The sequence below is a fragment of the Octopus bimaculoides genome, chromosome 20 (genome assembly GCF_046866305.1).
Source record: "Octopus bimaculoides isolate indiv1 chromosome 20, ASM4686630v1, whole genome shotgun sequence".
NCBI classification, from domain to species: domain Eukaryota; kingdom Metazoa; phylum Mollusca; class Cephalopoda; order Octopoda; family Octopodidae; genus Octopus; species Octopus bimaculoides.
Genome location: NC_142947.1, coordinates 24,800 through 40,420, shown reverse-complemented (window position 1 = coordinate 40,420; position 15,621 = coordinate 24,800). Strand labels below are relative to the sequence as shown.

Here is a 15,621-nt window from a genome sequence, read left to right as displayed (position 1 = left end):
CTTGACTGAGGTCAATTTGTTTGACTAAACCATTGGTTCTCAACCAAGGTCCATGTGTCCCTGGGATGTCCATATAAGATTCTTTTCAAGATCACAAAAGCAAAATAATAGAGTGGAGATCCATGGTACAAATTGCTTTAGACATATTTATAGGAAGAAACGGCCAGGTTTCTTTCTCCTCACGCTTAACATTGTTCAACAGGTTTCCAGTCCCTCGAACATGTCCTCTCCAAGAAAACATGTGAAAAAGCAAAATGGGAATTTTTAAAAGAGTAATTGTAAAACTAGCTTTTAAACATTGAATGTCAGTGAGCAGAGGTTCTCAACCATTTTTTATCTAGGGACCCCTTTGATTACTATTTTATTCTGGTGGGGCCCCATCCCTTAGCCTTTCGATGTTTAAAAACTAATTTAATAAAACCTTCTTTCAGAATTCCCATTTTGTTTTTCACATATTCCTCCTGTGTAGTTTGAACTATGTAGAATGAAAGAAACCTAGCTGTTTCTTGCAATACCAATATTTAAATCGGAATTTTTTCAGGGATCCTTGAAATATTATTATGGATTCACAGTGTAATATTTTCTTCCGGGGCCCCCTCCAAAATCTTATATGGACCTTGGTTGAGAACCACTGGTCTATGAGGGTCTGCCAGGATTAGATAGTAATCAAAGGGATCCGTAAGTAGAAAGAATGGTTGAGAACCACTGGACTTAACCTTTTAAAGGTGGTGCTCCAGCATGGCTGTAGTCTAGTGACTGAAGCAAGATAAAAGATTTAATTCCTTTTAACATATGCACAAGTTCATGATTTCTGGGGAGGGTGTAGTTGATTAAATCTGACAACCACCATCCCCAGCAATTCTTTATCGGTACTTATTGGACCTGGATGGGATGAAAGGTGAGATTGACTTTAGTAGGGTTTGAACTCAGAATATAAAGAGTTGAACCAAATTTTGGCAGAAGGTCAGTGATTTCAAGGGAAGGGCGTGGTGGGGGGGTAAGTCGATTACATTGACACCCCACCCTCAGTACTCACTGGATACTTGTTTTACTGACCCCACAAACGATGAAAGGCAAAGCTGACCTCAGCAGAATTTGAACTCGGAACGTAAAGATTGACGAAATACCACTAAGCTTTTTGCCCAGCATGCTAACAATTTTGCCAGTTCCCTGCCTTTCTTGAATGAAATATTGCTTCAAGGTGTTTTATTAGAAGCTTAAACTCTTTGCAATCTCCAGTTCAAAGTAAGAATATTAATAATGAAGATGGCAGTTAGTTGTATCCTGCACTACATAGGCATTTGCTTCATGACTACGTTTCCCGGTTCGAAATTTCCCCAAGATACTTGATGAAGGCTGGAGGGTATATCAGCCGAGACGTTGTGTTAGCAACAAAAAAGATGAGGACAAATGTCTGTTAAATGTAAATAATGTAAATGGTAGGGTGTGTGGTTTGAGGAAAATTTAGCAGTTCTTTCTACAAAATAGAAACTCCCTTGCTTCAGCTTAGTATTAAGCCTGGATTTGTGATTATTAGCTCTCTCTCTCTTTTTCTCTCTCTATGGAGCCTGACTTAGTGTTTGGATTGGTTTGTGGTAATTAATGCCAAATTGGTCCCTCCCTTGGCCTCAATTCTCCCTCAGTTGCAGTTAAGGTAGGATAACATAAAAAGATAATTAACCTTTTTTTTTTTTTTTTTAACTTAAATTGAGAATGTGAAGACGATATTGCATGTGAGAGGTGTTACCTGTTCTGATTTGGTTTCATACAAAAATACGTTTGGTTAAAGCAGGAATTTGATATTTGTTGGTAAATTTTCATGATCTCTAAATCATGTTTGTTTTCTTGACAGGAAATGAATGACTGACTTGCATGTAATAATAAGGAGACTCTCACTCTGAATTCGTCTAGAATCATAGGAGATGAGGGTTTATTATTTTGATAGCAAACTTGTAAAAGTATCACACAGTTGGATTCACCTTTATATCTACTGAGAAGTGTTGAAATCTGAATGTGAACAGATTTGGAAAACATACTTGAAAGGGTTATTAAATAAGCAATCCGATACACACACCTCTATAAGTCTCTATACCAGTGATTCTCAATCTTAGGGCTGCCGCATGAGGCCCTCATGCATCCTTCTAGCAGTCCTCAACAGCATTCCCTCTATAAATATAAATCTTTCTTTAATTGACTTATGTTTTACCTTTTCTTTTTTTCTCTTTCTTTTTTTTTTTTTTTTTTTTTTTTTTTTTTTTTTGCTGCATCCCCCTAAAAAAAAAAAAATCCAGGTTTAGGATCTAGCCCCGATACTAACCCTTTAATGCTCACATTACTCTGTTAAATGTAATGCTTTTTCACTCAAATTGCTTTGAATTAATCATGCATTATCTCATAGCTTTGAGGTTTCAATGATGCGATGGTTTATTTTTAGAATGTCAATGTAGGTTAGGCCAGATATGGCTAGTTCAAATATAAAACATGTAGAATATTTGGACCGGATATGGCTGGTTTAAACACTAAAGGGTTAAAATGGACACCTCCACAAGACCCCCTCCCCAATCTCTGTAAGGCTCTTTACAATTATACAAAAATTCTACATCTGTCTACAACACTATGCAAGGATATGCTTCCTCAAGGAACATGTCTGTTTTTAATCTCAAGTATGTCAACCTGTGAGTAAGATTCCAAACTTACACTTAATAATGTGTGATTTGAGGGTGATAGTGATTTGGTTGCCATTTCCACCAGTTTGAGTGACCTTGTAGATATTCCCCTCCCCTCCAATTTCAGTTGAGAAGCCATTAAATACAATAATGTAAGCAAGTTTATTAGTCTCAGTCTTTAACTATTCATTAACGTGATCAGATGCTGCCCTATAAGAAACCTGTAGACAGCATCAGTCTTCCATAATGCTTGGAATTTATTGGTGAATGGAAAAATGAATGAGACCAACATTTAATGCCTTTTTGCAGTTCCTTAGTCTAAGGAAACCTGAGTGTAAATTCCTGTTAATATCGCCTGTAAAAGTTCACTCCAAGATCTTAGATTTTGTGCTTTCCATGAAAGGACAGCAGAAGAGCTTTCTCATAAATTATTCTCTCTCTCTCTCTCTCTCTCTCTCTCATTGTTGTATTACTCATCCAAAGTGTGTATGTATGTACATGCACTTACAGAAATGACATACACACACTAGTTATTCCTAATGTTTTATTAGTCTACATTCTATCACACACATTCAAAGTGTGTGTGCATATATGTATGTACACACACACACGCACAAACACAGAGGTAACTCACACTTGCGTATCAGCCCCTCTCTCCTAATATTCTGTACACACAAACATATTGCGCGGTCAATCCAGGTAAGATTAAACAGCATTGTCATTATCATTTTATACTTATTTTTCCACCCTCGCATGGATTAGAGGTGGGTGTTCCTCTACAGCATGAGTCACCAAACTTTTTTTCACGGTGAACCAGATAACTGACAGAATGATGAGCATTGGCGGCATAACCATTTTGTTCAATACAATATAGTGAATACACAAAAAGAATAAAATCAACCAATATATTTATTTACCAAAACGTTATCAAAGGTGGCAGTGTTAGCAATAAGCTAGTTGTATCACACCTAGTGCGCACGTATCTGAATCTCTCAAACTAAGCAGCAAAAAAAGGTTGGTGAGATTTGTGAAACTGGTGTTTTAGCTTTGGAGATATAATCAATATTTGCTTTGTATGTCTGCAAACCTCATCAGTCAATCTTGTTTGATGTTCTAACTTCACATCCTTCATTTTCGAAAATGTTTGCTCACAGACACAAGTTGTTCCAAACACTGATGCCATCCATACCAGCGGCGAATGAACTCTTTTCAAATTTATTTCTACATCCAGACGGGTCTCCTAATACATTCTTCTGAATGGCACTTTGTATCTCCTTTTTGGGATGCATATTCAACTGTTTCTTTGCAGGTGTGTCCCATTATTTCCTCAGTAAAGCATAACTTGAAGATGTGAACAGGCTTACTTTCATTTTCCTTTTATGTTCTTTATAATTGCAGGTTCTAATTTAAATACCTGGTCCTGGCATGTCTGGAAATTTTTCTCTATTATACACAAAGTCTTCAGTTTTCTATCCTTTTCTTATGGAGGCCAATAAGAAATTCAATTGGTCCACTATCACTCTCTATTTTCTGTGCTTTGTCCAAGCACACCACAACCGTTATCTCTAGGATTTGCTGGCACCTCTTCATAAGCATTGCCTGCGTCATCTTTATCTGAACCTTGACCATCATTTGGGACATGCAAAACAATTTCAAATTCTTGGTTTTGGAATGCTTACATACTTCAATGATGTTCAAAGTTTCTTCTGTGTCCCTCTCGATGTTAAGACTCTCTTTGCTATTATTATATGGGAAATGAAACGAAGCAGTTATAAAAATGTTTTTATTTAGCAATTAAGTAATAGACCCATAAATATATTTACTAAATAAACACAACAAATAAAGTAAAATAGGTAAAAAAAAATAAATACGTGAAATAGGAATTCTATAATATTCTAAAATGAACATTCCGATTCCCAGCTTATGATTTATCATATTCAAGGGAAAAACATTTAAACTAAAATTTTTTTGGTTGAAATATCATTTAAAGTTAAAAGACAATTTGTTGAATTAAAAATATTAACGTTTGAGATTCTGTATTACTAACAATATACAAAGCATAAACTTATCATCTCTAAAGCTCACTCGAGCAGATCAAAATAACTACTGAAGGAAAAGTTCACAGCAAAATGTTAAATGAAATAAAATATCACGAGAGTTTAAATTTTAAAATGAAAGGTTGAGTGGTTTAATTTTTTAAATTATTTTTCTTTGGTAAGGTTTTCCATATGATTTATCATATGTTAGGCACATATCATACATTGAGCATTCCCTAATTAAATCCAGTGAAATCCCAGAAAAACAAAATCTTATGCTGGCTTTCCTTTAGTACTACTATAATGTATGGGAAAAGGAGCATTTAGTTAGATTTATCATAATGGGCAGGACCTGTGAATATTTCACGGAATAAATGGTAAACTTATTGGGTTACTTCTGAAAGCTTCATCCAAAAACCTGTAAGTGTAGCCTGTATTGTGCCCTGTATCAAAAGATGGTCGCTCATCTGCTTATCGTTGAAAAATGAAGGAAATTGGAATACGATGATTCCTTAATGCACAATTCTATACACTCAATACACAACACTCTCCTGCTCTCTCACACGTTATCACACCTTCTTTTCTCTTTCCTTTTTCTTTCACTCTTTGCTTTTCCCTTCAACAAATCACATGAAAGCATTACAGACAGGCCAATAAGTAATGGTGGCGGGGGTGGGGGGAGAACTTAGTTAAAAAAAAGTCTACACATTTCACTCACCACCTCCCCTCCCATCTCCACCCTCTACCATTCCCGCTCATCCCCATCCCTCCCCCTTCAACTAATCACATGGAAGTGTTACGGATAGGCTAAGTAATGTAGCAACAAGCAGAATTATTATAAGATTTCTATACAAGAAACATTGAAAAAATTCACTCATCTAAAACTTTACCAGTTTGGGCCATAAAAGTGCATTTATTGTAGGGTCAGTATTTTGGAAATCATGGAATTTTTATTTTTTTTATTGTTCCCTAAAAAAATCAGTTTAATTTTGTTTATAATATTTTGTTTAGGTGTAGGAGTGGCTGTGTGGTAAGTAGCTTGCTTACCAACCACATGGTTCCGGGTTCAGTCCCACTGCGTGTTACCTTGGGCAAGTGTCTTCTACTATAGCTTCGGGCCGACCAAGGCCTTGTGAGTGGATTTGGTAGATGGAAACTGAAAGAAGCCCATCGTATATATGTATATATATATGTATGTGTGTGTGTGTATATGTTTGCATGTCTGTGTTTGTCCCCCCAACATCGCTTGACAACCGATGCTGGTGTGTTTACGTCCCCGTAACTTAGTACTAGGCTTCCAAAGAATAAGTCCTGAGGTCAATTTGCTCGACTAAAGGTGGTGCTCCAGCATGGCCACAGTCAAATGACTGAAACAAATAAAAGAGTAATATTTAAGCAAGTCTAAAGTCATTCAGTTTATGCAATTGAAAAAAAATCATGTTAACACAGACGTAGAAAGTATGAATATGTACCAAATTTTTATATAATGCTTTTATTTTTTTAAATTACCTCTAAATTTCTGCTTTTCAACATCAGACATTCAGTAGTAAAGATCGTTTTCCAGCATAACATGGCAATCCTGGTTTAGGACAAATGTTGCTGTAATTTAGCCCCAGGAAACATCGTCTCCAGCTGGCTATATGACACGGTCTGTGTCCTTATATTTTAGAACAAGGGAATCTAGCACCCCCACTCAGCTCAAAACAATATCTGTGTATCGCGATTCCTGGGTTATTTCCCTTCATCAGCACAGAATACTCGGCTAGAGGTGGCGCTGCCAAATTCCCGTTCGAAATATATAGTTTTCAAACTGACGAATGGTCACTGATTTATAAATTGTGAGATTTGAAAATGGTAATTTTCTAATCAGACATTCAGATTCTAATAATTTTTTTCTCTTTTAATCAGAATTTTAGATTTAAATGTAACATTTTCAATTATCAGAGAATAGAAAAAGAGGTCTCATTTTAAGCCTCACCATCCAACATGTTATTTCCTGGGCCATAAGTAATGTTGGCATTATCTGTAGATACTACCTGTTCACAGATTTCAATTATCCACATAAGAAGTACAGAGGAAGTATTTTGTTCAGAGAACTTAACTGATCATAAACATAGGAAGCCATACTGAAAGTAATTATGTAAAGAAAACAAAAGCACCTATTTATAGAATTTTTATTATTTGGACAAGTGAAGGTTTGTGGGATAGTGGTTAGCATATTCATCCCACAACCATAGAGTCGTGAGTTCAATTCCCGGCAACGCTTTGTGTATTTGAGCAGGACACTTTATTCACGTTGCTCCCAGTTCACTCAGCTGGCAAAAATGAGTCGTATCTTGTCACGTTCTGTGTCGTACTGAATCTGCCTGAAAATTGCGTTCAGGTTATTCATGTCTGTGGAGTGCTCAACCACTTGCACATTAATTTCATGAGCAGGCTGTTCTGTTGATGGCATCAACTGTAGAACGCTCCTCGCCGTAACCGTGGGAGGGCCATTTATTATTTGAGTGATAAAATGCTGAATTCTGCTAATTCTTTGAGTGAAATTTAAGCATGATCACAGCACTAAAATCTTGCTTTTCTGTCCAATTGCCAATGATATCCCCCCCTCTCTCTCTCTCTCTCTCTCTCTCTCTTAACTTATTTGATTACTTGTAACAGTTGTGCAATCAGTACTGATTTCTTGAGTGAATATAAACATTTCTCATTTCATCATCTCTTAATAGAATGATGAGCATACTGTTTATATATATGTGTGTGTGTATATTTATGTATACACACACATATATGTATACATATATACACACATATATAAGTGCATATATATATAGACATACACACACACACACGAATATATATATATATATATATATATATATATATATATATATATATTAGGGTTCGGCAAGCATTGCTTCACCACACACCGAAAATTAGAAATAGCAGTCAAAACTACTATTTCTCTACCAACAGTATTGCTGTTTTGGGAGTTGTATTTTGGTAGAGAAATAGTAGTTTTGACTGCTATTTCTAATTTTCGGTGTGTGGTAAAGCAATGCTTGCTGATCCCTAAATTTTAATTATGTTTATATAAGTTTACCGATAATGGCTTTTTAACACACCGAACTACTTGGTAAAATTACTAATTATTAATTTTTACCCTATATCTTTCGTCGTCGTCGTCGTCGTCGTTTAACGTCCGCTTTCCATGCTAGCATGGGTTGGACGATTTGACTGAGGACTGGTGAAACCAGATGGCTACACCAGGCTCCAGTCTGATTTGGCAGTGTTTCTACAGCTGGATGCCCTTGAATATATATATATGTTAAACGATGATGACAACGATATATGTAAAATGGCAAGGGTATGGCTGTGTGGTAATGAAGTCTGCTTCCCGGCCACACGGTTCCTGGTTCAGTCCCGCTGCATGAAACCTTGGGCAAGTGTCTCCTTCTACTATAGCCTCGGACTGTAGCCTCAATCCTTGTAAATGGATCTGGTAGATGGAAACTGAAAGAAACTTTTCATGTGTATACATCTCCATAACTTAGCTATTCAACAAAAGCGAGTCTCATCTGCTATGATCTATGTATGTACTTTTTTGCAGTATTTCGTGTTGTAACATGACATCCATATTAAGTTGGATAGATAGATATGTAAGTATGTATATGTAATCAAACCTCAAAGACACTGGTGTTAGTCTACGTTGATAAGACTTGTATTTAGTAAAATTGATTAAAAGAATGCAGTGCAATCGTCTTTTGACATGGAAAATCCCACATTTCAGATTTTGGAGAGTCCTTTAGGGAAACTCTGTTGTTTCTTTTAAATTTCAGTCTTGTCCCTTTTCCCATGAGGAAGCACTCTGAAATGTTTGGGTTTTTTCTACTCCTCTCCGCAAGTTCACTGTGTTGTTTTCATCGATTTTAGGATATTTATAGATGTGAGTGTGTGTGTGTACACAATGTATATGATATATGTGAATATAGCTGTGTGGTTAGAAAGCTTGCTTCTCAGCCACAGAGTTTTGGGTTCAATCGCACTGTTTGGCACCTTGGGCAAGTGTCTTCTGTTATAGCCTTAGGCTGACCGAAGCCTTGTGATTGAATATGGTTGGCAGAAGTTTCCACCGTGTGTGTGAAAGCGTGCCCCCTAACAGAGAGGAGCGAAAGCATACATACAGAAACCAGCTCTTTCTCTATTGGCAAGAAATCTTGAAATAAAACTAGAAAATGACACACACAAACGAAGGGCTTTAGTACTACTTCCACCTGCCAATTTTACTGAAGGTGTTCATTGGCCAACTTGAAGCTAAAGTAGACAATCTATGGCCAAGGCTCCATGTGGTGAGATAGAACCTGAAACCCTGTGGTTATGAGCCAAACTTTGCTATCACATCACTATACTTGTTTCTATAATACATACATATATATATATATATATATATATATATATATATCTCAATCCATAACATCACTAGTGTACATTGAGCAAGTTAAGGAGTTATTTCAGGGAAGGTGAGTTTGTTCTGTTGTTGTTGGAGTAAGATACTATTGGCAACCAACAAAGATATTCTTGTAACCTCTTTTCTCAACTGTGTGCTTTCAACACACATATATATGTATGCATACATATATGCATGCATGTATATATATATGTATGTGTATGTGTGTATATATATATATATATATATTCACACATGCATACACATCTACCTATCAGGTAAGTTCAATATATTTTCTGTTGTGCAAATTCTCTTTAAATCTTTCCCTCTATAGTCTGATTGTCTGCATATATATACATATATATATACACATACTGCAGATGAATTCTTTTATTATCAGCACATTGCTTCAGAGGGATGAGCTGTTTGTTTCAATGCCTACTGCCTATGCTGATTTATTTAACTATTTACTTGAACCACATGCCTTCATATATATATATATATATATATATATATATATATATATATATATATATATATATATATATATATATACATACACACACACACACACACACACACACAGGGTGTCCACAAAGTCTGGGTACATGGGGATTAACACATACTTTAAGAAATTATTATTTCTTATATTTAATTGTTTATGCAATGATTTTATTTACCTCATGTACCCACACCTTGTGGACACCCTGTGTATATATATATATGTGTGTATATATATATATATATGATCTTGTGTTCTCTCTCTCACTAACCCAAATATTTCTATTTTACTTTTGTAATGTTTGAAGTTCTTTCTTACCAAATTCTTGTTCTTGGTGTTTTTCATCTTTTTCTTTTTATTTCTTTACTCACCATCTTGTCATTTACGCTGTTCCATACTAACTTTTTTTATCATATTCTTCTTCCATACTTTTCAGGCTCGGAATTTGGTGGTTCTACAATACTCAATCTGCAGTTATCTAACTTCTTCCTTTCTTTCCTTTTTTTCATTTTAACCATTCTTTCTTTCTGTCTTTCTCTCAGCTTTCAGCTCAGAATATTTCAATTAAACTTTACTAAAATCATAAAATTTAGTGATGGTAAACTTCCAAACGAACCATTACAAAAATCAGTCGCATTCATTGTATTATTATTATTATTATTATTATTATTATTATTATTATTATTGCTATTATTATTATTATTATTACTAGCTGCCCCCGTGCCATCAAAATTGATGGCTAATTGTAGTATTTTATATATAAATATGAACAGTAAATCAAATCGAGACACCTGTCAATGTTACTGAAAGAAAGCTGGTTCACACATACAAACATTCACATACTTCCCTGGCACAGTCACACACAAATACTCACACAAAGTTGAAATGCTGTTTGATTCTTCTTTTCAGCATTGAATGTTCACCATCCCACTTCCACACAGTCGAAACGCTCCCACCACCAGCTTACTGTCACCCCTTCCTTCCTTATTCATCTATCACCCCACCTCCTTTTCTCATTCATATGTTGTAATGGAGAAAAATTACTAGAGTATTATTATAGTAGATTATTGAGCCGGCAGAATCGTTGGCATGCCAAATGAAATGCTTAGCTGTATTTCACTCATCGCGACATTCTGAGCTCAAATTCCGTTATGGTTGACTTTGCCTTTCATTGTTTCAGGGCCAATAAATTAGGGGTCGATGTAATCAACTAGTCCCCTCCTCCACCACCAAATTTCAGGCCTTGTGCCTATATTAGAAGGGATTATTATTATTATTATTAATGCAGTGAGCTGGCAGAATTGTTAGCACGCTGGGCAAAATGCTTAGCTCCATTTCATCTGGGTTCAAATGTTTCGGGTTCAAATTCTGTTGGGATCAACTTTGCCTTTTGTCTTTTCGGGGTCTATAAACTAAGTATCAGTTGAGTACTGGGGTCAATGTAATTGACTTACCTCTGCTGTTCAAACTTGCCGGCCTTGTGCCAAAATTTGAAACCATTATTATTATTATTATTATTATTATTATTATTATTATTATTATTATTATTATTATTATTATTATTAAGGCAGTGAGCTGGCAGAATCCTTAGCATGCTGAGGCAAAATGTTTAGTTGCATTTCGTCCGTCTTCACGTTCTGAGTTCAAATTCTGCCGAGGTCGACTGTGCCTGTCATCCTTTTGGGGGTTGATAAATAAAGTACTGGCATTGATGTGATTGCCTTACCCCCTCCCCACAAATTTCAGGCCTTGTGCCTATAGCAGAAAAGATTAATGTTACCATCCTCATTTTCATGGTTTTGGTCTGAAATCAAATATATTTTTAGGTCTGCAGCTTTTCTCAATCTCTCTCAATGCTGAAGAATCTACAGATTCATAAATATTTGTCTGTGGAATTTAAAAACGAAAACAGTAAACAGAATAAACATTAACTCTTAGTCTTGAAATGCATTTTTATTCCATCTGCTTTTTTCCAAAAAATGTTTGGTCATTATATATATATATATTTCTAAATTTCTTTCCAATACTATGCATGGAATATCAGATAAAACATTTTGAATAGGTCTGTATCTAGACAGATACCTGCGAAATATTATTATTATGTATGTTTTTATAAACTGATTTTTTTCTTCTACACAACTGCAGATTTTTAAGAGCTTTTTATTAGTATGTCTCTGTGTATTTTATAATTAATCATAATAATAATGATAATTATCTTCTCCTCCATATGGCTTCTGCTGCAGGACACAATAACATACTACCTGCTTATTTAGTCCTACAATAAATTGTACTGCTAACTTTCTCTCTCAGCTCAAATCTGATTCTTTTCTGCTCATTCTAATTATGCCTCGTGAGATGGGGTTTCGTTCTGAGTCTCGTGTTTCTGCTTCTCAAGATCGCAGGTTTGGTTCTGGTTGCTATTTCTAACTATTCAATTGGTTACATCAATACTAGGAGCACTGCCTTGTCACTCTGAAGGTGGGGAAACAAGAAGAGTGTAAATTTACAGTAAGCTGAATTAAAACGTACCTAGAAATAGCAATGACAATAAAGATGAAACTGTTTAGGTGATAGAGCATGTTGATTTAATGAAACAGGTGATATTTGCCACAGAAATGATACCAAGGAAGGAGGATTGAAAGGTAAACAGTTGCTTGTCTGACTCCACCGTGCAGGAATTACCAATAGGAAGGAGATGTGATAAAACACAAAAAACCATTTCCTCTTGGAGGCTAACATGGAGAAGAATATACAGTAAAACAATCAATCAACAAATAGAAGTGCTCGAAGCGGCATTGGGTAAAATAGAGATGTGTTGTACACAAGCATGGGAAGACCTTCACTGTTGAAATTGTTGCAGGAGAGGAATTCTCCTTGTTGACAATTGGTGTAGAAAACATACCATTGAGCTGTGAATGGTGACAGGCATAGAAAGAAATCTGTTTTAATATGAAGACAAAAGCTGCTTTAGTAGGAAAATAACTGTTTTCGTTAGAAGGGAACTATTATGATGAGATGACAAATTTTTTATAAGAAGAAAACGGTTTTTGTAGGTGAAAACTCTTTTTAATACGATAAAAATACTAGGGAAGATATAGGGACGAAACAAGTTGATACGGATGACAGGAGAGGTGGAATCTCTTTTCAAAGTATTTTACGTTTCCTCTTTCTGTTTTTTGCTAACATTTATTGTTTCAGTGACTAACATCTAATGTGTTGATTGTCAAAGATTGGCAGCTTTTATATTATTTCTTCCTTCATGTATATATACACACACACACACACACACATACCGTAATTGATGGTATATAAAACGCCCCCAACCCCACAAAAAAAAAAAACGCATTCCAGGTCCTATATGCAAAGTTGGACCTATATTAAATGCTTTAATACGCTAAAAGTCTTTTTTTTTTTCCTGAATATGCATTACTGAAATTCAGGTGCATCTAATATACCTGTATGTCTTTTATGCCATCAAAGTTTGTGTGTATGTATATACACACACACACACACACACACACACACACACCTCTCTGTATTTAAGAGCTTTGTATTAATTAAATCTATTGCGTGGTTTTTCATGTTGTTTAATGTTTACCTGAAGCTATTTATTTTCTCGGATTTCTCATTAATGCTGAAATTTTATTTATTCAAGTCTACTAAATGCTGCCTTCCTTCCTTCTGTTCTTTCTTTCTGCTCTGTGTTTATCACAATCATTATTTAGTCGTAAACGTGCAACCTGTTTTATTACACGATCTGGTTTGATACTACCACCTTGACCTTAGATGCTCATGGCTAATAACACTGGTACACCATGCTGTTTAACACTATCAGCTAGTCCTTGGGTCCTTCTGGGTGTCAGTTTGCCCTTGGGTCCTTGTCGGTGTCAGCTCGCCCTTGGGTCAACTCACTATTAGCCGGTCCTTGGATTCCTGTGGGATACTAACATTCAGGTCGGATCCTGTTTCTTCCCCTTCACCTTTTTGCAGTGGTCATTGACCTGTAGATGATCAGACTAGGTGTTTGCCACATTAGTGTCACTATTATCGAAGAAAGGTATGCAGATGTCAATGGCCTCAACCTACACACCACTACTCCCCTACTGATTAACAAATTAGATTATTATTCATTATTGATCACTAAAGAAGTTTTAACATTACAACTTTTTTTTTTTTTTTTCACCCCAGCAAAACATTAGTAGTTGGTCTTTAATGCATCATGTCTCTGAATTACTAATTATTATACATTATTAATTTCTCATTAGTGGACACTTCAAAAGAATCAATTAATCTCTCTATCTGATAGTTCCCCTTCTAAAGAAAGGGTTTCATTCAAAACATTACAGTTCTTGTCTTCACATGGGATATGTATTCAGCCAAATTTCTAAACCATTATGTTATCTGCTTCGCTTACTCTAATCTCCACATAATACAGTAATTAACATTTTCATTAAATAACACTAATAAAGACACATCTAGTATGTTATTGAATGTCCCATATAAACCCAGTTTAGTTATTCCTGCTCATGTTAAATATTACTTATATTTATTTCAGATATATATTTTTTTATGTTACAACTCTAAATTACATCACAGTTGTGTACAAATACTCAACATGGCTGTGTGGTAAGAAGCTTGCTTTCCAACCACATGGTTCTGGGTTCACTCCCACTGTATGGAACCTTGGGCAGGTGTCTTCTACTCAGACTAACCAAAGTTTTATGAATGGATTTTGTAGCTGGAAACTGAAAGAAGCCCAGTGTGTGTGTGTGTATATATATCATCGTTGTTTAACATCTGTTTTCCATGCTGGCATCGGTTGGATGGTTTGATCTGGCAGTGTTTCTACAGCTGGATGCCCTTCCTAACGCCAACCACTCAGAGAGTGTAGTGGGTGCCTTTTACATGCCACCAGCACGGGAGCCAGTCAGATGGACCTGACATCGAACATGTTCAGATGGTGCATTTTACGTGCCACCAGCATGGCAGCCATATATATATATGGGTGTGTGTCTGTCCCTTTATTCTCTTTGTGTTTGACCCACCACTGCTTGACAACTGGTGTTGGTGTGTATACATTCCCATAACTTAGCAGTCTGGCAAAAGAGATTGATGTAGTAAGTACCAGGTTTAAAATAAAAATAAGCCCTGGAGTTCATCCCCTCTTCAAGGCTGTACTACAGAATGGTCGCAGTCTAATGAGTGAAAAAAGAGAAAACAAAAATGAGTTTCTTTGTAAATTGAGAGGGCCCTTTAGTCTAAAAAGCATAAGGTTGAGAGCCAAGGGTTACCTTTAATCCTGTATCTCTGAGAACTTGTCAGTGTCTGTAGCACTGGTACCACTCTGTAGAGCGTCTGGTAGTTGGCATGAGGAAGGGCACCCGGCCGCAGAAACTGTGTCAAAACTGAGACACCAAATTGAAACATGATCCTTCAACCCATTGGATGCTGCCTTACCACCCAACTTGCGAAGCAGGCATAAAATGGTGATGGTGATGGTGACGTTGTTTAAATTTATAACATTTGATTTTCCCCCCAAATTCTTTGTTATTGACGATGAATATATCTAGTTATTTACTGCAGTAAAATTATGTAAGATCTTTTGTAAATAAACACTATCTCCTACTTTTTATTTTTTTCTATTTAAAAATTAAAAAACAAAACAAAACAGGACATCAAACCTACAGATATTCTTATACAAGAAATATATAGAGCAAGCATGGCTGTGAGACTATAAAACTTTTAACATAGGTAAGACTGAGGTTAAGACAGGTGAGATTATAAGACTGAGGTTAAGACAAGTGAGACTGGAATTAAGATGTTCCCTTTACACTTATGAACATTTCAATTTGATCCCACTGCACATCACCTTAGGCAAGTGTATTCTACTGTAGCCTTAAGCTGACCAAAGCCTTGTGAGTGTTTTTTTGGTTAGTGGAAACTGTTAGGAAGCCACTTGAGGACAACTTACTC

The 15,621-nt window shown here is 35.9% G+C and overlaps 1 protein-coding gene across 19 annotated transcripts in view; it reads left to right on the top strand.

The window, feature by feature from the left end:
- Nucleotides 1-15,621, top strand: part of LOC106878297 (neural cell adhesion molecule 2) — a 131,339-nt gene that overhangs the window by 102,593 nt on the left and 13,125 nt on the right. The window contains exon 15 of one of the 19 annotated variants that reach the window (XM_052975243.2): nt 4,065-4,843. The exons of 17 other annotated variants lie outside the window; for them this stretch is intronic. In XM_052975243.2, coding sequence (XP_052831203.1) covers nt 4,065-4,162 — 98 coding nt within the window. In that variant the 3' untranslated portion in view covers nt 4,163-4,843. Of the gene's footprint in view, nt 1-4,064; nt 4,844-15,621 lie in introns of those variants that run through there. One more of the 19 variants, XM_089337873.1, reaches the window with a different exon arrangement.